The sequence below is a fragment of the Muntiacus reevesi genome, chromosome 13, assembly GCF_963930625.1.
Source record: "Muntiacus reevesi chromosome 13, mMunRee1.1, whole genome shotgun sequence".
NCBI classification, from domain to species: domain Eukaryota; kingdom Metazoa; phylum Chordata; class Mammalia; order Artiodactyla; family Cervidae; genus Muntiacus; species Muntiacus reevesi.
In genome coordinates, this window is record NC_089261.1 from 15,398,955 (window position 1) to 15,420,060 (window position 21,106).

Here is a 21,106-nt window from a genome sequence, read left to right on the forward strand (position 1 = left end):
ATATTCAGGGTTGTTTTCCTTTAGAATTGACTGGTTTGATCTCCTTGCAGTCCAAGGAACTCTTAAGAGTCTTCTCCAGCACCTCAATTTGAACATCAGTTCTTTGGCACTCAGCCTTCTTTATGGTCCAACCCTCACATCTGTACATGACTCCTGAAAAAAACTATAGCTTTGACTAGATGGACCTTTGTTGGCAAAGTGATGTCTCTGCTTTTTAATAGCCTGTCTGGGTTTATCATAGCTTTTCATCCAAGGAGCAAGTGTCTTTTAATTTTGTGGCTGCAGTCACCATTCACAGTGATTTTGGATTCCAAGAAAATAAAATATGTCATTGTTTCTACTTTTTCCCCTTCTATTTGCCATGATGTGATGGGACCAGATGCCACAATCTTAGTTTTTTGAGTGTTGAGTTTGAAGCCACCTTTTTCACTCTCCTTTTTCACCCTCATCAAGAGGCTCTTTAGTTCCTCTTTGCTTTCTGCCATTAGAGTGGTATCATCTGAATATCTGGGGTTGTTGATATTCTTCCCAGCAATCTTGATTCCAGCCTGTGATTTATCCAGCTCAGCATTTCACATGTGCCCTGCATATAAGGTAAGTAAGCAGGATAACAATATACAGCCTTGATGTACCTTTCCCAATTTTGAACCAGTTTGTTGTTCCATGTCTAACTGTTGATTCTTTACATGCATACAGGTTTCTCAGGAGGCAAGTAATGTGGTCTATTCCTATCTCTTTAAGAATTTTCCACAGTTTGTTGTGATCCACACAGTCAAAGGCTTTAGCGTAGTCAGTGAAACAGAAGCAGTAGAAGATGTTTTTCAGGAATTCCCTTGCTTTCTCTATGATCCAACAGATGTTGGCAATTTGATCTCTGGTTCCTCTGCCTTTTTTAGATCCAGCTTGTCCATCTGGAAGTTCTCAGTTCATGTACTGCTGAAGCCTAGCGTGATGGATTTTGAGTGTTACTTGGCTAGCATGTGAAATGAGCATAATTGTACAGTAGTTTGAACATTCATTGGCATTACCTTTCTTTGGGATTGGAATGATAACTGACCTTTTCCAGTCCTGTGGCCGCTACTGAGTTTTCCAGTTTGGCTGACGTGTAAAAGACAAAGTACAAGGCAAAGAAAAATGGAAGGAGGGATTGCAGAAAGATGGAAATCGAAAGCTTTCTCTGCTTTAGATAATAGGAAGTTGTAATAAACAGGACTGGGTATATGGGTGGGCAGTAGAGAAGAAATCGTTTAGTTGCTCAGTTGTGTCCAACTGTTTGGTGACCCCGTGGACTGTAGCCCACCAGGCTCCTCTGTTCATGGAATATTCCAGGCAAAGATACTGGAGTGGATTGCTGTTTGTTTCTCCAGGGGATCTTCCCAACCCATTGGTCGAACCTGTGTTTCCTGCAGTGGCAGGCAGATTCTTTACCACTGAGCCCCCAGGGAAGCCCATAGTTAATAATACCATGTTGTATATTTGAAAGTTACTGTGAGAATAGATTTTAAAAGTTCTCATTATAAGGAAAAGGATATTTGCAACTATGTGAGGTGATGTTAACTTATCGTGGTAATCATTTCACAGTATATCAAATCATTCTGAGATACACCTTAAGCTTACATAATGTTATGTGTCAATTATATTTTAACAAAACTAGAAAAAAAGTATTTGTTGTGCAAAAGGACAAATAAAATAAGAACTCCATATGTTAAAACTATTCAGCAATTATGTCCTCCTATTCTTCTTAGAGGGGTTCCCTGGTAGCTCAGTAGTAAAGAATCTGCCTGCCAATGCAGGAGACATGAGTTCAGTCTTTGGGTGGGGAAGATCCCCTGGAGAAGGATATGGCCAACCCACTCTGGTGTTCTAACCTGGAGAATCCCATGGACAGAGGAGCCTAGTGGACTATAGTCTATAGGGTCACGAAAGAGTTGGACATGACCTAGCAACTAAAAACAATTCTTAGATCTCTCATAAAACCGTTTTTTAAAAGTTTATCTTTTTGGCAAAGATAGTTTTGGAGAAAATTTTTTATATACAAGGAGATGTACAGTAAATTTTTTTTTACAAAAAAAAAAAATTCTTTTTTACTCTTGTCTCTTTCCCCTGGTTTCTTTCCTTAGAGGTCAGTCATTGTTAAATTTTTTGTGTGTCCTTCCGGGATAATCCAAGTATACTTTGTGTGTGTGTGTATGTACAGTTTTAAAACACGTAACATAGTGTGCTGTACCAGTATTTTGTACTTTACTTTTTTCATTTAACAGTATATTTTGTTGATCATTTCATATAGCTCATATATATAAGACTGACTCTCTTGATTGCTTGTTTAAACTCCAAACAATGGAGGTACAAACTATGGAGGTATTTAAATTCTTAAATTCTTATTTAAGAATTTCTTTATTGGTAAACATTTACATAGCTTCCAATCTTTTGACATGGTTAAAAATGTTGTAGTGACTATCCTACCTACATTTGTAATTTGGTACATATTATAAAATTGCCTCCAGACTTAGCTGAAATAGTTTGCATTCCTAACAGCAGTTTAACAAAAGCTTGTTTCCCCATATCCTCAGCAACAAAATGTTTTTTTAAATTTTTTTGTCAATTTAACTGATGAAAAATAATATCCTGTTATAGTTTTAATTTGTGTTTTTCTAATTGTGAGTGAATTTTTATATTTTTTAAAATGCTATATGTCAGTTGTATTTATTTTCCTGTGAACAGCATAACATGCTTATATCCTTTGCTTACTTTTCAGTTGCTTTTTTTCCTTATTGAATCATATAAACTCTTTGTATATTAAGGAAATTGACCCGTTGTTATGTGTGATGCAAGTATTTTTTACCAAGTTATTATTTATCTTTTTATTTTCTTTATGTTACATGATTATTTTATAATTGTGCATACTAACTGAATTTGATTCCTCAATTATTTTTTTCTACATAGGATTTCTTAATATTTGGAATCTAAGGACTGGAAAGTATCCTATTCATCGTTTTGAGCATGATGCAAGAATACAAGCACTAGCCCTCAGCCAGGAAGATGCAACAATTGCCACAGCTTCTGCTTTTGATGTCGTAATGTTATGCCCCAATGAGGAGGGAAATTTGCAAATAGCTGCAGAATTTGAAGTTCAGAAACTGGTGAGCTTTTAGTCTGATTGTTCTGTTTTTCATTCTTAGAATCTCTGGGTCTGATATAAACAAAAATGATATTGACAGCGCCCATCCACTCAGGGCTTCCTGTGGCTCTTTCTCCATAAATCTCACAAGAGCTTTGTGAAATAGGAAGTTTTGTTTCCTCCATTTACCAAGAAGTCAGTAGAGACTTCGAGTGGTGAATTGGCTGTTGCCCTAGATAAGAAGTTGTGATTTCGACCCCAGGACTGACTTTGGGGGCTGCAGTTTCTCATCGCTGGCATCCTCAGCCTCCTTCACATTAACAGGACATTCACCCTGGGAATCTGAGACCAGGATCTGGCCTGATACATGGGTGAAAATGAGCACAGTGGTATATCCTGGGCCATGTGGGAAAGAAGGTTTCCCTCCTATACTTTTTCCATCTGAAGGTTTTCTCATTTGGCATCAGGGAGTAATTCTTGAATGAGAATAGGTTTAGTCAGTGTTGATCAGTGTTGATCACGGTGTTCCTCGACACCGTGTGTGAAACTGAGCTCGCCTTAGAAATTCATTACATGGAGCCCGTTTCTGAGTTCATTTGTGCCCAAGCCTCTACTTTTGTATGGTGGGAGATGATGTGATGGTAAGAAGGAAGAGCTGGAACCTGTTTATGTTAAATTTGGGTTTGGTTTAAAGCAAACTTGATTTTGGCACTTGTAGGAGAGTGAACAGAAAAGCCAACACTGAATAATAAATTGACGGCCTGACCTGGAACAAATCCTATTCCTTTTCCTTTTGCTCCCAGTGGAAATCTTATTAGACACGAATAACTAAAAAGCCATGGTATCACCACTTTACCTCTCTAAGCCGCTTGTCCCTTTAACGACAAGCCTCTCTGGTTTGGGGGTAGCATTCCCCAAAATGCCTGGTGCTGTATTCTCCTCTTGGGATTTTATTAGAGAAATGCAAAAGTGCCATATTTCCATTTCTTCTCAAAACCACATAGTGCCTATTGTTTGGCCTCTGCCTAAAGAACTCTGTAGATTAACAATGATTATATGAACTCAGACAATTACTTAAGATGTGAGTCCCTCCAGAAAGTGCAAATCCAGCCTTGGCAATCAGGTGGCATGCTGGCACCAACCAGAAGCTTTGTGAAGTCGTGTCCAGTTGCCAGCAAATGGCACAGTCACAGTCAGTCTGAGCTCTTGGTCTGTCAGAAATCCAACATGAAGGTGAAATTTAACAGCTAGACTGAGGATGTTGATTTTAGGAAAGCAAGAAGTGACATTTAGGATGGGGGACAGAGGACTCAAGCAGCCATTGCTGGAGGCATGTGTCATAACACCGTTCATTGTTTCTCATCCTGGATGAGGGCCATCCCTGGAAAAGGCACCTCCGGGCTGGTGGCTGGGCCATCTTTGTCTTCCTCAGATAGGCTCCCTGAGTCACAGTGGCAGTGTTCCCGGGTCTGTAGTGCCGGCCCAGAACAGCTGTCCTTGGTGATGGCCCCGGGGCTGGGGATGTGGGCCGCCACTCACATTGTCAGGCCTGAGGATTAGCAGAGTCACCCAGATGTTTACGCTCTCGAGCGCTTCTGGACAGGTCTCAGGATTCAGGCCTTTGAACTCGCTTGGCTTCTTGTCAGGGACTGTGGATTTTCATAATTACAGAGGTCGCTCACCTTCTGCTTTTGTCCTCTCAGAATTTATCCAGGGAGGTGAAACCCGATGTAAGTGGCCCTGGGGCAAGCATGCCCTTATGAATCTAGAAAAGCAAGTTATTCTTAAAGGGGGCCCCTCCTGTGCGTGTCGATTAGAGAAGGTGGTAGCAATAGTGCAACCGGCAGGACTGTGTGGCGTCCGCACGCTCCCTGTGGCCTTCCTACCCTGGATGAGGTTGAAACCGGGAGAAAGCAGGTAACTCAGACACTTCCGGCAACACATTTGTGGTATTTGCCCAAACGTGAAAATGCAGTTTTGGCTAATTTGGAACTGAGTGAATTTTGTCATTTGTTCAGTTTCTTATGAAGAAATAAGAACTAACTTTGGTTTTTGAATAGTTATTGTAGCCTCATGGTTCAGAATTTAAAAGACGCAATAAGGTTTACAGTGAGAATCTCCCTTCTGCTCTGTCCCACAGCTCATTTCCCTCCCTGAAGGCGGCCACTGTTAGATTTACGCACGTACAAACCAAATGTGTCACAGGCTTCCTCTGCCACTTTTACACACCTTGGCCCCCTGTAAAGTCCTCTTACCTTGCTTCCTTGCTTTTTCCCTCCCAAGTGTGTCTCAGAAGTGATCCATTTGTAAGAGTTTATAAAGAATGTCTGTGCTTTTTTCTATGACTGCATGGTATTCCAGTACATCGGTGTACTGTAAGTTGTTTAATTCCCTTAGTAAGGCATGTTCTGGGTTTTCTGGTTCTTAGCTGTTTCCAAGTAGGGCTGCAGCAAATAACCTTGTACACAGTTGTTTTGCATAAATATGAGTTTATGTTTAAATAGATTCCTGGATCATCAAATGTGCTGCATCAGAGCACATGCACACTTGCTTGCATTAAAATGTTCCAGGATTTCCCTCCATAGAAGTTGGGCCAGACTATATCCCACCAACCATAAGTGGGATCCAAAAATGTGGTTGTCTGCCACTCCACTTCCAGCCCAGTGTCTTTGTAGACTAATTGATCTTTACTAACACAACAAGTGAAAATGGTATCTTGGTGAATTTTCAGTTTGCATTTCTCCTATTAGGAGTATGCTGTGTTTCTTTTATGATGAGCATTATTTCATTTGTGTAGGAACTGTGTTTCACTTTCTGTGAACTGGCCCTTGACCTGTCTTTTTCTGTTGGGTTACTGGTCTTCTCATTGACATGCAGGAGGAATTGTGTATTTTTGACCAGGACGAATTGTAGGTGAAACCTGAAGGACTAAATAACCCTTATCCTTTAATAGGTTGACTACCTTGAAATAGTTCCAGACACTGAAAGGTACCCTGTGGCAGTGGCCACCGCTGGAGATCTGGTATACCTGCTAAAAGCTGAAGACTCCGCCAGAACCCTCCATTACGTCTACGGGCAGCCAGTCACGTGTCTGGATGTCTCCGCCAACCAGGCTGCTTTTGGTGTGAAGAGTCTGGGATGGGTATACGAAGGAAACAAGGTACAAAAATAGCAAGATGTATGATTTAACAAAAAAAACATGAGTTTTATTTTTTAAGAGGCAATTTGAAAATTAAATCTCTCTGATATATTTTTAAAAGATGTGTTCAGGCAGTATACATTGATATATATAGTCAGCCTGGTTAAAAAAGATTTCAAGTAGCTCAAAATGATACAAAGTGGTAAGTAGTTTCCTTTCTCTTCCCTTCTCCCAGCCCTACGCCATAGGAGAAACTATTAACAGTTTTTAGGTATCCATCTAGAAAATTTTAATGCATAGATGGGTACATTTATACACTAGAAGAGCAAGTCTTTGAAACGAGGTCATAGTGTACATACTGTCTGTGCCCCGGGTTTTGTTCAGTAGTGTACCCTGGAGAGCATTCCTTGTCAGCGCCCTCTCCCTGGGGTCCCAGCACTGCCTGCCACGCAGCCTGCTTCACCAGGCTCCTCATCGGTGGGCACTGGCGTTGCTGTCCCTCTCTGTGGACTGTTACAGACGGTGCTCCAGGGCACACTGCAGCTTGTGAATCTCTGGGATAAATTCCTAGCATTTATGCTGCTTGGTCAGAAGGTTGATGGACATTGCCAAAGTGCCTTCTGATGAGGTTGCATCAAAATTTACATCCTTTTCCGCAGTGTGTAAAGCGCCTCTTGATACTCTTTGAGCCAGATACAAGGAGACAGATTTTTAATTGAAATTCTTTGCATGATGACTCGATTTTAGCACTACTTAGTATTTTACTATTCCTGACTCTAGGCCAAGTACTTAGTCTTAAAACTGACTTACAGAACTCTCTTCTTCCAGTAGGATCAGCGGAGAGAGTTATGGATAAAGGTTTGCGTTGTTTTGATTTTCCTCCAGTTTGCTAGCTCCTGACCCTGCTGGCAGTGGGTATAATCCCTGGGACGGAACTTCCCTGAGCCAGCAGCTCCTCTGACATCGTCCTTTTCCTGTAGAAAGAGCCCTTCCCATGTAGCAGTGTTGTGAACTGGGAGAGAGCCAGACTGGTTGCAGGCCATCTGTGTTCCACTTGCAGCCCTGCCGCCCGCTCCCCACTGTGACCTTAAACAGTTGGCTTAGCCTGCATTGTGCCTCAGTTTCCTCATTTGTAGAAAGGAGTCCATCACAGTCCGTCATAGAATTCTAGGGTTAAAGAAACACGTGTGTAAAACTTTACCCATAGTGCCTGGCGTAACAGCCTCCTAGTGCTTCCTATTCTTTCTCACACTCATGGTCTGAGCCGAGCCTCTGGTTGTGGTTTGTACATTTTGTCTCTCCTTTGTAGTCTCTTGGGAGGTCACATCTCACTTCTCTTAAGCATTCACTGGTTTTGCGACTTGGATTCCTGTTATATGTTCTTCAACCAGGAAGACAGATAAAGTGGTTGAAAATACATGAGACTCATTGTCATCTCACTGTAAGAAGGGATCCCTTTGTGCTCAAGCTGGCCTGCTTTGCTGGAGCCTGTTCAGCGTATCTTAGCTGGAAAGTCTGTGATGATATATAATTCCTGTGTTTTGTCTTCCTGGAAAGTGGGGGAAAAGGGATAGCAGTTGGTTTCCTAAGGCAGTTTCCTTTGTCAGCCTTTGAAAACACTCTTTTCCCATCCCTGGCAAGCTGATTTGTTGAAAGAAGAGAGACTATTTGCTTCTTAATTTTTCATCCATCATGCTTTCAGGTTTCGATTATCTCAATTATTTCTCAAGTTCTCAGTGTAGTGAGGTGATAGCTGAATTAATACTAACCTGGTTTAAATCTTTCATAGTTTTAATAAATTTTTCAGCTGACAGGTCCTATTTCTCTTTGTCTTATCTGAGTGGATCTCTTTCTATAGTGATACAGTCGTAGTGGATGTATTTGAGAAACCAGTTAAAGGGATGCGTGTGTGCTCAGTTGCTCAGTCATGTCCAACTCTTTGTGACCCCATGGACCATAGCCTGTCAGGCTTCTCTGCCCATGGAATTTTTCAGGCAAGAATATTGGAGTGGGTTGCCATTTCCTCCTTCAGGGGATCTTCCCAACCCAGGGAATGAACCTGTGTCTCCTGCATTGGCAGGCAGATTCTTTACCACTGTGCCACCTGGGAAGCCAAGCCCCCAGTTAAAGAGATAGCTCAGCACAAAATTAGACTTGGAGCATCCTTTAGATATTGGTCTAAGTAGGCACTTTTTTGGATGGCTCTCAAATTTTTTCCAACCCAATTGAAAAGCATTAATTATGAGAATTAGCTGATTTGTGTGTTAATTTGATTAAAATTCATTTAAAGAAGTTCCTATTCCCTCTAACAACTTGTTGTTCACTTACCAAGACGTGTCTGACTTTTTGCAACCCCATGGACTGCAGAACCCCAGGCTTCCCTGTCCTTCACTGTCTCCTGGACCTTACTCAGACTCATGTCCATTGAGTCAGTGATGCCATCCAACCATCTCATCCTTGGCCATCCCCTTCGCTTGCCCTGTTTTTCCCAGCATCAGTGTCTTGTCCAGTGAGTCGGCTTTTCCCATTAGGTGCCCGAAGTATTGGAGCTTCAGCATCAGTCCTTCCAATGAATATTCAGGGTTGATTTTCTTTAGGAATGACTGCCTTGATCTCCTTGCAGTCCAAGGGGCTCTCAGGAGTCTTTTGTAGCACCACAGTTCAAAAGCATCAGTTTTTGGTGCTCAGTCTTATCTATGATCCAACTCTCACATCCATTCATGACTCCTGGAAAAACCACAGCTTTGACTAGATGGACCTTTGTCGGCAAAGTGATGTCTCTCCTTTTTAATAGGCTGTCTAGGTTTGTCATAGCTTTTCTTCTAAGGAACAAGCATCTTTAAATTTCATGGCTGCAGTCATCATCCGCAGTCATTTTGGAGCAAAGAAAATAATGTCTGTCACTTGTTAGTGGGTGTTTTTCATTGGTGTTTTAAGAGTGGAAGTAAATTTGCTACAAGAATGTGTTTAAGCTCCTGTCTGAAATCTGGCAATGGCATTTAGTTATCCAGAGGTTTTATGAGTACACCAGCAAACATTCATACACTTGGGTGGGTGGGTGGGTTGTTGTTGTTAGTAGCGCTGGTGAGAACTCTGCGTTAAGATGTTTCTCCAACATGAATGCCACCCACTCGAACGTGAGGGAAGCCAAGCCTTTGCTGTGAAGTTTTCCTTATTTTTGCAGAGGTGGAACTTTCCATCTGATTATGCTCAATGGGTTTTCTGCTTCCTCAGAAAAATCAGCATTGCCGTGTGAATTAAGCCATTACACAGTGGCTCTGTGAGGTTTCAGTAGCATCCTGCCACTGCATGATGCGCTGTTGTAATTCTCAAAGTCTTTAGTGTGGCCTCCTAGTCACCCGGCTTGTGAGTTCCACACTTTGGTCCTGTTGGTTGCCAGCCTGGCAGCACGTGAACAGCACTTTTTATCAGGTTCATGTGAGACTGTTAGCAGCAGAGTGAGCCTGGAGCTGCGTCCATGTGGGAATTTGTGGCTGCCTCTGGCCATATGTCCAGGATTCAGATGAAGGCTTTTTGGGAACAGAGTTTGGTGTATCTTTGTTTGTACCAGATACAGAACTGGGGGTCAGCTAGAGCCCACTATTGACTGTGATAAATGCAGCTGTGAAGTCCAAATGTTGTCGATTTTTTGGCGGGAACTGAAGTTTCCCTAACCTGTAGGAGAATTCCAGTAGTGCTATTTTTGTTTACTTGGAGAATATCCTTGTACCATCTGATAATCACATTAGCATTCTTTAGATACCACAGCTGTCTGAGCATAGTAATAATGGTTCAGACTCATCCATTCACATGCCTGCTAGCCAACCTGCCACATACTCACCACAGAAAGTTACAGGACACCAGTCGTGTTTCAGCATTTTAAAATTAAAACAGCATTGTGCACAGGCCTCAGTAGTCTGGTACTTATGTTTTAAGCTAATAAACATAGTTTTCTAAGGAAATGAAGCCAAGTGACTTAGGAGAGTTTGATTTATTTGAGGAAACGCATGTGATTACAGCTGGCTCAGCCATGTCCAGCTCTTGTAGGAAAGACCAGAGAAAACGTTAATGGTCAGCTACATCTTGGTTTGCCCGTGGCACAGGGATCCTCAGATTTCTGGATTTCAGAGGCCAGAATTAGAGGCCATGCCTGGGTTTACCACCTTTTTCTTTGGCCAGGTAAAGTCATGGAAAAATGGCTATTATCTATTTTCATTCTTTCTTAAAAGAGCAGATCTTTAAACACCCTTGGAAAAAAAAAGTGTTTTTTGACTCGGTAATGCATTTACCTGATTCAGAAATCAAAAGATGCGAAAGGGTGGGTGTGCGGTGGGATGACTCCTCCCACTCCTTTTGACCTGCAACCCAGGTTCTCTTCCTGGAGCTAAGACAGTGTCTTGTGCATCCCTTCAGAGACATTTTATGCATCTGTAAGCAAATTATTCATACATGTCCTCTGTCCCTTCTTTCTAAAAAATATAAATGGTAAAACACACTATTTTTGTCCTGCATCTTGCCTTTTCTTGCAACAAAATGTCTTGGAGATCCATTTCATCATTTCTTATAACATAATAAAGAACTTAATGGTAGTTTGTGTGTGTGTGTGTGTGTGTGTGATTCAATGATATTGCACTTTGTAGTTGTCCCTAAAGTAATTAGACTACGTTACTCCCTGTTGATGGATGTTAGCTTGTTCCCAGTCTTTTGCTATTGTGAACAACATTTGGTCCATGTGAACGTATTTGTAGGATTAGTCCCTCAAAGTAAAGACTTGCTGGGTCAGAAGGGTCTGAGCCTTCATCATTTGATAACTGTTGCCCTCTGTAGAAGGCATTCCTTGGAAAGTGGTGGATGGCAGTGCATCCCATTCTCCTCGCTGTTTCTTAGTATCTTTCCTCTCAACAGGCTTTGCAAAAAGGTCACAAACAGAATGAGGCCAGAGGGAATAAACAGGGCTCTGTCTGGTCCTGACTCTCCTTTAAATTATTCTGTGGCACTCTGCTTTGATGATGAATGACCTCATCTGGAATCACAGGCTTCACCTGGAATCAGTGCAGTGGGCCCGACAGCCCTGTCAGACCACCATTAGGGCGGAAGGAACTGTAACACACACTGCTGGGTGCTCTTTCTCTGCTTGTTGGCTGCCACATGGGAGAAGCTCATGGTTCTTTAAAGACTGTAGACTCACCTGCCTCTGTTCTGTAAAATGAGGAGGGCTGGACATGTGACTTCTCGGTTTCTGTCCAGCACCCACGTTCCTTGAGTGTTCAGGCGGTTAGGTGGTTTAAACTTTTTCCTTCATCTGTGGAGTTGTGTCGAGCTGATCCATCCTAGGGGTCTGCTGGGGAGCTGAGGGCTTCTGAGATGGGTTGAGGAATCCCTTGCTCTCCTGATACTTCTCTAGCACAGTGGTTCTCAGACTTTTTGGCACCAGGGACTGGTTTTGCGGAAGAGTTTTTCTATGGACTGGGGTGGGAGGGTTGATTTTGGGAGGATTCATGTGCATTACATTTACCGTGCACTTTATTTCTTTTATTGTTACATCAGCTCCAGCTCAGGTCATCAGTCATCAGATCCGGGAGACTGGGGCCACCTACTCTAATCAGAGTGCTGCCCAGGAAACTCAGTGGTGAAGAATCCACTTGCCAATGTAGGAGATGCGGGTTCCATCCCTGGGTTGGGAAGATCCCCTGGTGGAGGAGGGCATGGCAACCCACTCCAGTATTCTTGCCTGGAGAATTCCATGGACAGAGGAGCCTGGTGGACTACAGTCCATGGGGTTGCAAACAGTTGGACACGACTGAGCACGCAATCTCTGACAGGACCTCCTAAAGACCATGCTTATTCCTGGCAGGAACTTGTTTGGTACTTTTTCTTCAATTCCTGTGTCTTGCTGGACAAGGGACATGTGTGGTGATCTGCTTGAAGGTCCTTTTACTTGTAGATGAAAATGGACTCTAAGTTTGGACATTGCATTCTTTGGTTGTCACACACCAGTGGCATAAAAGGTCTTAAAGGTAGCCATTGCTAGGTGGCATATGATTGTAAAAGAAAACAAGTGTAATAGCATTTCTTCTGTTCTCATCTCTTCTTCATGTTGCAGGGCAGAGATTGGTGTCAGCTACATTAATGCAGCCCTCTGTGCCCAAACAGCCCCTTAAAATTTGTTTTTATGTCTCATATTTCCTGAACCTGTCAAAAATACTTCCATCCATGAAAACGTTTTTATGATGCCATATCATCTTTTTTCATTCTTTTGCTACCTGAATTAAATTTTGCTCGCTGAGGTGGAGGATTAGGAGATAGGATTGCCTTATTTAAGAGCATTGTGTTGATGCTGAGTCTCATACCTCATCAAGGAAGAGAGAGACCCACTTATAGCTCTTCGCATCATTCTTTGTATTTGGACATATTTCCTAATTTAGTTCTGATGTGCTTGGCATTCGGCAGCAGGTTGTATTAAGCAGCACGTGGCATGCATCCTAATCAGGGGACATGAGTGAAGTAATCCAGGAGGCTGGGTGTGTTTGACAAGGACCCTGGCTTGGCGCTGCCTCCACAGCTTACATCACACTGGAAAACAATTGCTAACGTCTCTTAGGATAATCATTCCCCATACGCAGACGTGAAAAGACTCTGGATTGGTTATTGCCCACATCACAAGTTGAGATACCTGTCTGGGAGAGCCTTTGGTATCCAATGCAGTGCTCATGGATCCTGGCTCCATTTTCCATACCTACACCAGCATGTGAAATATGTCTTCCTTTTTGTTCAAGTTTCCATTCCAAAAGAGAACTCAAAACAGTATTTTACTAGCAGGATGACTAATTTGAAATTTAAAGTTCACAAAGTTAATAAATGTCTCATTTCCTCTTTACTTTCACCTTAAACCTTTAATATTTTTCATATTTATTTACTTTCTGCTTGGAGAAGTTTAAGAAAATAACACTCAGAGACCCATTTTCTGGATTGTTAGTGATGTTGCCAAAGGTCCCACTTCTGTTGCTCAGGATGCTGTCATTAACCACTGCTTACTGAACACATACTATATGCTGGATTTCTGATTGTGCTGGAAACAGTGATGTCTCAAAACATGACATCTGCCTCGGGGCTCACCATCTTGTGGGTTTTAACAGCAGCATGGCAAATACAAAGATGGTTTTCTCCATGTTGTGATGGACATGAGGTTATAAGGAGACCTTAAAGTGTATTTGCTAGATTCCAGAGTAATTATAGAAAATTGCATAGATGAATACATAGATTAGGATTGAGCATTCATATGCATTTTGTACATGTTTTAATATCAAAATATATCAGTAATTGGCATAATTGTTAGTATATTGTTAAAAATGAATAGTTTTCACATCTTTGTGAGTTAGGCAAGTTGCTTATGTGCCTCAGGCTTCCCATTTGGAAACGGGAGAATACCTGGAGAGAGCAGGCAACGTGCTTATGGCTGGTGCTCAGGACCTGTTCAGACTCCTCCTCCGCCTCCCCACCCCCACCAGCTTTGGGTCAGAGTTCATCAGGACAGCCTGGGCAAGGGGGCCAGTGCAGAGGCACCAGGCCTGGAGGAGGGTTTCCGGGCGCTGGGGTGGTCCTGGTGGGCTGGAGCACAGGTGGGGTGGGCGGGTGTGGGAACTGAGCCGAAGCCACGTCTGCAGTTACAGCAGTCCATGTGCGTTACAGGATTCATTTTCCCAAGATCTGTCCTGAGAGAATGCGTGTAGAGCAGGACGAACACAGGAAGTTAACGCGTGTGCTGAGTCACCTTGTGAACGGTCACTTCGAGATGTGGAGCCTTGTCCGAGAGGACTGGCACTGTGTCTTAAGTGTCTTCTGTCTTCACTCACGCTGGCATTGTTTTGTTTATCTGTGACATTCTTACCATTTTCTGATTTCTAAAAAACATTGATCTGTATTCCCAAATCGCTGAGCACATTTACAAGATCATTACAGTGACATATGTGATGATCATTTCCTTTTTTCTCATTTGTCTTTTGAATTAAGCTTAGAGTTTTATTTAGGGCCTAAATTTTCTGATGGGTTTCTTAATTATTTACGTGGAGTTTTCATCCTGGTTTACCATTCCACAGCCATGGGAGAGAGTGAACTTGGAGTTATCGTGCATTTATGTCAACTTCTAAGCACATGTGGCTTTGGTTTCTTCCTGCCCGATGAGGAGCAGCAAGGTCCGTTAGGGTTAGAAATCAGCTTGTTTTTCTAGTTAATGAAGATCAAGGGGGCCTGTCAGAAATGTTTGCCTTTACCCTACAACAGGAACAGTAACACTGTACAACAGGCCACAGGCTTTCCATGTACGTATGTCCAGACAGTTGAGACAGATGGTGTTGGTCAAGGGCAGGAGAAGAGGGTACACAGAAAATGGCCCGAGCGAGTCTGAATTGCAGAATATTTAGGAGGCTTTACTGTTTTCAGGTTCACATGGCAGCTTAAACTAGACTCGCGAAAATATTACAGAGTGGAGGGCTTTTGCTTTTTATTCAGTATGTAGATGATTATGATTTATTAATTTTCCCAGCACTTCAGTCTATAAGGCACTGTTAGTGGGTTTACAATTAACTTACCAATTATTGAGTTGCAGATGCATTCTTCTAATGGACACAAAGTTGCTCTCTCTCCATCCTCCCAGTGTGTTACTAACTCACAGGGTAAACCTGGTTCTGTAGATGGACAAAGGAAACCCCAGCTCAGTCTACATGTGAGCACATTCCAGATGAAGGGCCTCGGGAGGTTCTCAGTGAGGCCCGGCATCTCTGCCACGTGCAGGAAGCAGCTCTGCCGTCGCCTGGAAAAGGCTTGTCATATGGTGCCATGTGGTCAGGCACACACTGACCTGGAAATGAGACTAGCTGGGCTCTGCCTCCTGCGTCCTGGGCTGCTGCTGTTCCCTGTGTCATTTGGGGCCAGTTATTCGTATTTAAGTTACTTTAAGCCTCAGTTTCTTTATGCACAAAATGTGTATGGTAATGTTAGTCTTCCTTTACTGGTTGTGAGAACCAAACGGAATGATATTCTGACAGGATTTGTGTGAAAAGACTATCATGATGATTGTTAACAGCTAATATTTGTCTTTATGTGCAAGACACTGCTGAGCACGTTTGTGCCGACACCGACATGGACCATACAGTGTCGTTGAAAGGTTGTCAGATCTTGAGGGTGTGAAGGGAGCTGGGGCGGACTGTGCGCCCTTCATCAAAGGCCCCAGAAGTTCACTGCTGTTTTTCATGCTCCTTTATCAGCTGATTGTAGCCACATTCTGCCAGTCTACCTGCTTGTAAGCCTTTGTTTAGCCTCAACTTGGGGGCCAAGCAGGGAGTTGCCAGGCCAGTCGAAAATTGATGCCGAAGTCAGAAACTGTGCTGACCTGCATATACAGTGTGAATCTACAGGTTCACAAGTGTTGTTACACTACCGTCATCTCACTTGCACTCTTCCCAGTTAAAAAGTAATGTCCAAGTTATCTTGAATGTTGAAGCCTTCGTTTTGTAGTCTGCAGCCTAGGTTTTCCTCCCTCCACAAGCACAGATTTAATGACAACCTTCTTTCCCACGGGGGCTGTGATTAGTTACACGTGAAGTGCTCTGAAACTGTCCCCGTACGCTCTTCATTATGATGAGGCCTGTTGGGTGCCTGAAAGGATGTGGGGATTTTCAGCTTTGAGTTACACACTCGCGTAACAATTACAGTCTCCTCATTGCACTGAATGCTCTGACAGTGAACATGCTCCTGTTCATTTCAGGTTCCCCATTGACCTGTTGTTTTGCTAGTTAGAGCTCTTCACCTTCTTCTAGCACAAGAACATAGACTGTCTACAGAGATTTCTGAAGCAGAGCAGACAGCCGTTCTCGGCTCAGTCCACAGAGTACACCTGCCTTCCTTTATTATTTCCAGCATCTATGGATGTACGGGGGATGGGGAGAGATTGGATCACAGGCTGGCCTGCGTTGTCGCCCGAGCGTGCTCTTGCTCTCTGGGTTCTTTTCAGGCTTAGGTCACAATAGGTGTCGATTTGGCCTCGCTCTGGCCCTTTGTAGACATCTGCCCACACCACAAAGCCCCACGTTTGGCATGGTCTGTGCGATTGGCAGTGCCTTCCCGAGCAGAGTCCAGTCCTGGAACAGCGGGGGTTGCAGGTGCATTGGCGCGTGGTGGTGGGGCGCACACGCAGGCCTTGCCTACCCAGCGCCTGGCGCCGCTTAGCAGCACCATCCCGTCCCTGAGATATCTTGGCCTCGTGGGCTTGTCACTCCAATTAAAACTTAAACATGAAAGCAGCCCAGGCTCCTGCTCCCTTTGTGCCACGTTTGAGGGTGGACCGTGCCAGAAGCATGTCATAGAAATTGTCTCGGGGCTGCTGCGGCCGAGGGATCTGTGCTCGAGTCAGGGGTCCGTTTCTTCAGCTTGGCAGCTTGTGTTTGCTGCTGCTGAAAGCACCTGAGAAGCAAGTTTTTGTCTGCCAGCAGCGTGTCACCTTTGGGATGGTGGTGAAAGTCATTTTCCACATGTTCACAGATATGCTGCCTTACTAGGCCTCGCATGCTGACTTATCTCTGGCAGGGACTTACAAAATAGTCTCTCTGGCTGATTGTCAAAAATTACATCATATCAGAGTAAACTGCTTTTAAATCAGACATCCATTATTCATGTATATTAACTGCTTTTTTATTTTTTTATTGGCTCTTTTGCGTATGATTTACTCTTTTCTCACCGGCTTGCCCTCCCAGCCCAATTGTCTGTCTTTCTCATCGTTTTTTTTTTTTTTTTAATCTTAGCTCATCTGTGGATTTATAGAGGCGATTCACTTAGCTTAGTATGTGAACATCAATAAGCAGACCCTGCATTTTTTGTAGTAAAATTTTTGACCACGTTTCTGTGGGTCATATTTATGTTAGGTCAGGAGGTCAAGCTGGGTCGCTCACATGAGTAAATTCTGCCCCCAAACTGAGAGGTCTTTTTCTTTTGTATTTTTAAGTGAGCATTACTAGTCTTGTACTTTAAGATCTGTATCAGATGAAACTGTACCTCCCACTTACAAACCAGCGAACTATGTTGCTGTTGGTGGAAAGCAGTTTGGTTTAATGTGTTCATTTGTATGTGTGGCGCGTATCTTTAATGTAAGGCCGGTGTATCATTTGCCTATAATCAACACATGCGTAAATGTGCAGCACTTACTCATTCTTTCATCAAAGATAAACCGAGTCCATCCTGTGTGCCAAACACAACAGTACAGGTATCCAAGACACCAGACCACATTGCTGGAGGTCCCCCATGCACCTGGCATCTTTGTGCTCCTGGTACATTGCCCTGATGCATGGCACTTGACTGTTTGGATAATAATAATGACTAGATGGAGTTTGTTCTATTTATTTAACCCCAGGTCAGCATTGTTGTGGTGGTATATAGTCAACACTCATGGACTTTCATGCACATTTACCTTATTCTTTGCTCACTGCTCCTCTTGGCATTTCAGACATTTTCTTCTGGAATGATTTTACACCTTTCAAAAGTATATTCTTCACTGAGGCTCTCTTGACCACAAGTGCGCTTTCTGTTTTTACCCCAAAGCATCTTTATTTCATACTCTTTCTTGAAAGGTGGTTTTACCAGTCCTTCGTCATTCCAGGATGTGTAGGTGTTTTCTCTTGGACCTTTGAAGAGATGATTGGTTTTGACTTTCACTGATGTTAACTGAGACGTTGCTTAATTTCCATTCCCACTTAGGACTCTTTTTCTTCTTGTGGCTGCTTTTTCCTTATCTTTAATTTTCTGTGGTTCCTCTCTACTATTTCTAGGTGTGGATTTAGTTTTGTTCTCCCTGTTAGGGATTTTCTGGCACTTCTTTGCTCTCAGTTGCAGAAAGTTCTCAGCCATTGACTTGTTGAAATTTCCCCTCCCTCATTATCTCTATTCTGTCTTGAACTCAGGTTAGATGTGTGTTAGACCAAACTGTTTTCCCTTCTCTGCCCTCCCCCACCCACTCATCTTTTCCATCTCCCTCTCTTTCTGTGGCATCCTGAATAATTTCTTCATCTGTCTTCCAGTTCACAAATTCTCTCTTGAACTCTTAATTACTTGTTCAACTCATCCATTGATTTTTTTTTTTAATTTCTAGAAAGTTGTTTTGCTTTTCAAAGTCACTTAATCAAACTTGCCCCTTTGATCCCTCACTTTCTTTTATTTCTGTAAACATTTCCAGCATGCATATTTTTCTTTATCTGATGAAATATCTGATGTCCTTGGAAGCCTTATTCTTCTGGTTTATATCTCTCACTTACAAAGAGTTGTTTCTGCCTTTGGAAAAAAATTTTTTTCCTTTCCTGTTCTTTTTTTTTTTTTTAATTGAAGTACAGTTGATTTAACACATATCTTAATAGACATTTCAGGTTGTGCTTTTGCCATGTACGTGTGTGTGTGCCCAGTTGCATCTGAGTCTTTACAACCCCATGGACTGTAGTTCACCAGGCTCTTCAGTTCTTGATTTCCTATGCAAGAATACTGGACTGGGTTGCCATTTCCTTCTCTAGGAAAAATAATTTTTTTATTTTTAAGAATTGTGGACTCATACTTGGCTGATCTTGAGTTGTAGATCTCCTACTGGACCTGGGTTGAGAGGGTCTTCCTCCTGCCAGTATTCTGCCAGCCACCAGGAACCATGTTACCGAGATGAAAATACTTTAATTACTAGCCCTGGGGTCTTTTGGCCCTGCAGGTCATATGACTTCAAGCCCCCAGCCTGTGTGAGGGTTGCAGGCCCAAGGGCAACCAGTTTCCATCCTGAGCTGAACCTGCAGGAGTCTGCCTTTACCAGTGGATAGAGTTTTGCTCCTGGCTCACTTTTTTCCAAGTGTACATCGCTGTCCAAGGGCCCCAGCTTTAGGCAGACTCTGCAGTGCTGGCTCCACCTGGCTCTGGCTAGAGACTGTGCCCGTTTCCCCCGTTTTCCAGGCTCCTGACCCCAGCAGACATTTCCCCAGAGCAGCTTTTGACCTGAATGCTGCCTCCCCTTCTGCTTGTAGTGCTCTCTTCGTTTCTGGCTCCTTGGCATTTCTCAGATTTTGTAGTTAAACAGAACGTTTGAAGAATGAATCTTAACCAGCCATCCTCAGTGTTTGAAACAGGATAGTTTTCCAGACACTCTAGTGTGCTGTGTTGTCAGAGGTGGAACCTGGGGCCTGGATACAGTGTGGGAGTTCTAGAATCTGGATATTGTGGAGAGAGATCTATAGAACCTTCTGTTTTAACCACAGTGAAGTGGTTCCTTTGTGCAAGCTGGCAACAAGATCAGACATGCAGGAATGGGGGAATGTGTTAAGCCAAACAAGGCCTATCTGGGTATTTATTGTGTACCAGACCATGGTAGAGTTTCCCAGGTGGCTCAATGATAAAGAATCCACCTGCCAATGCAGAAAATACGGGTTCAATCCCTGAGCTGGGAAGATCCCCTGGAGGAGAAAATGGCAACGTGCTGCAGTATTTTTGCCTGGAGAATCAGCATGGCCAGAGGAGCCTGGTGGGCTACAATCCTTGGAGTCGCAAAGAGTTGGACACAACTGAGCAACTGAGCACACACGCAGACCGTGCTAAGCCCTGGGTTTACCTGATAATCGTGTAGTTAATGTGCAGACACTTACAGGGTAACCGGCACTTGCTGGGTCCTTCGTCACTGCGGCATGCCCCAAGGAACTTACAGTTCAGGACAGTGTTTGCAGCATGTGGCCTGGCGCTTTGTAACAGAGCCTCGGCTGGTCTGTAAAGTCGGTCTCCTCAGTGACCCTTTTGCCCTCCAGCGTTTGAGAACCACAGGTCTGGGGAAAAGTTGGAGGAAGCAAATGCACAGTTCTAGATGGCACCTTGGGGACACTGGATGGGGTGGACGGCATAGACGGTAGATGGCGTCAGCACTGACACAAGGGCTCAACTCTGCTAAGGGCGCACAGAGAACTCAAGATAAGCTTGATTGGGACGGAAGAGAGGAGAGCATGAGGCTCTACTTTGAAGAATTTGGCTTCTTAGTCATGACTTTACCCCCTCAGAAGAGTATATATGGTAGTGACGGAGGTGAGTTGTTAAAGATCAGAAAAGAAAGTAGGTAGACTTTGTCATCTCCACAAATGGCAATCAGATCTTCTCCCTGTGACTTTTGTCTTTCACTTTGCTGCAGTCCAGCACAGCATCTCCTCACCTTTCCTCTCTGTCGCGTCCCCTTTTTAAGATGGTGGCAGAGAAACTATCTTTATTTCACAACACTTTTTAAAAAGCTGTAGTCTTGTAAGGAAGCTTTCTGACCACTCCTCACCTCTTTGGAAAGGCAGACAAGCCCTATTTGAGTATTTCTTGTGTACGAGACCGTGGTAGGGCTTCCCAGGTGGTTCAAGTGGTGAAGAGTCCACCGGCCAGCGTAGGAGACGCAGGTTCGACCCCTGGCTTGAGAAGCTCCCCTGGGGTAGGAAACGGCAACCCATTCCAGTGTTCTTGCCTGGGAAATCCCGTGGACCAAGGAACCTGGTGGGCTATAGTCTATGGGGTCGCAAAAAGTTGGGCACAGCTGAGAGGAGTCCAGAGGAGATGAGCCTGCTGCTTAGGGCAACATTGGTGCTAGTGTCATGCCTTTGACAGATGACAGAGTAGTGTGAGGAAGACTTACTGTTTTGGGTAAGCTTAGAGAACAGCATCGAAACATGTATATTATCTAGGGTGAAACAGATCACCAGCCCAGGCTGGATGCATGAGACAAGTGCTCAGGCCTGGTGCACTGGGAAGACCCAGAGGAATCGGGTGGAGAGGGAGGTGGGAGGGGGGATCGGGATGGGGAATACATGTAAATC

The 21,106-nt window shown here is 43.6% G+C and overlaps 1 protein-coding gene across 4 annotated transcripts in view; it reads left to right on the forward strand.

Moving 5' to 3' along the window:
- Positions 1 to 21,106, forward strand: part of FBXW8 (F-box and WD repeat domain containing 8) — a 119,649-nt gene that overhangs the window by 71,359 nt on the left and 27,184 nt on the right. For all 4 annotated transcript variants that reach the window (XM_065904007.1, XM_065904006.1, XM_065904005.1 and 1 more), the window contains exons 6-7: positions 2,944 to 3,140; positions 6,072 to 6,278. In XM_065904007.1, coding sequence (XP_065760079.1) covers positions 2,944 to 3,140; positions 6,072 to 6,278 — 404 coding nt within the window. The remainder of the gene's footprint in view (positions 1 to 2,943; positions 3,141 to 6,071; positions 6,279 to 21,106) is intronic.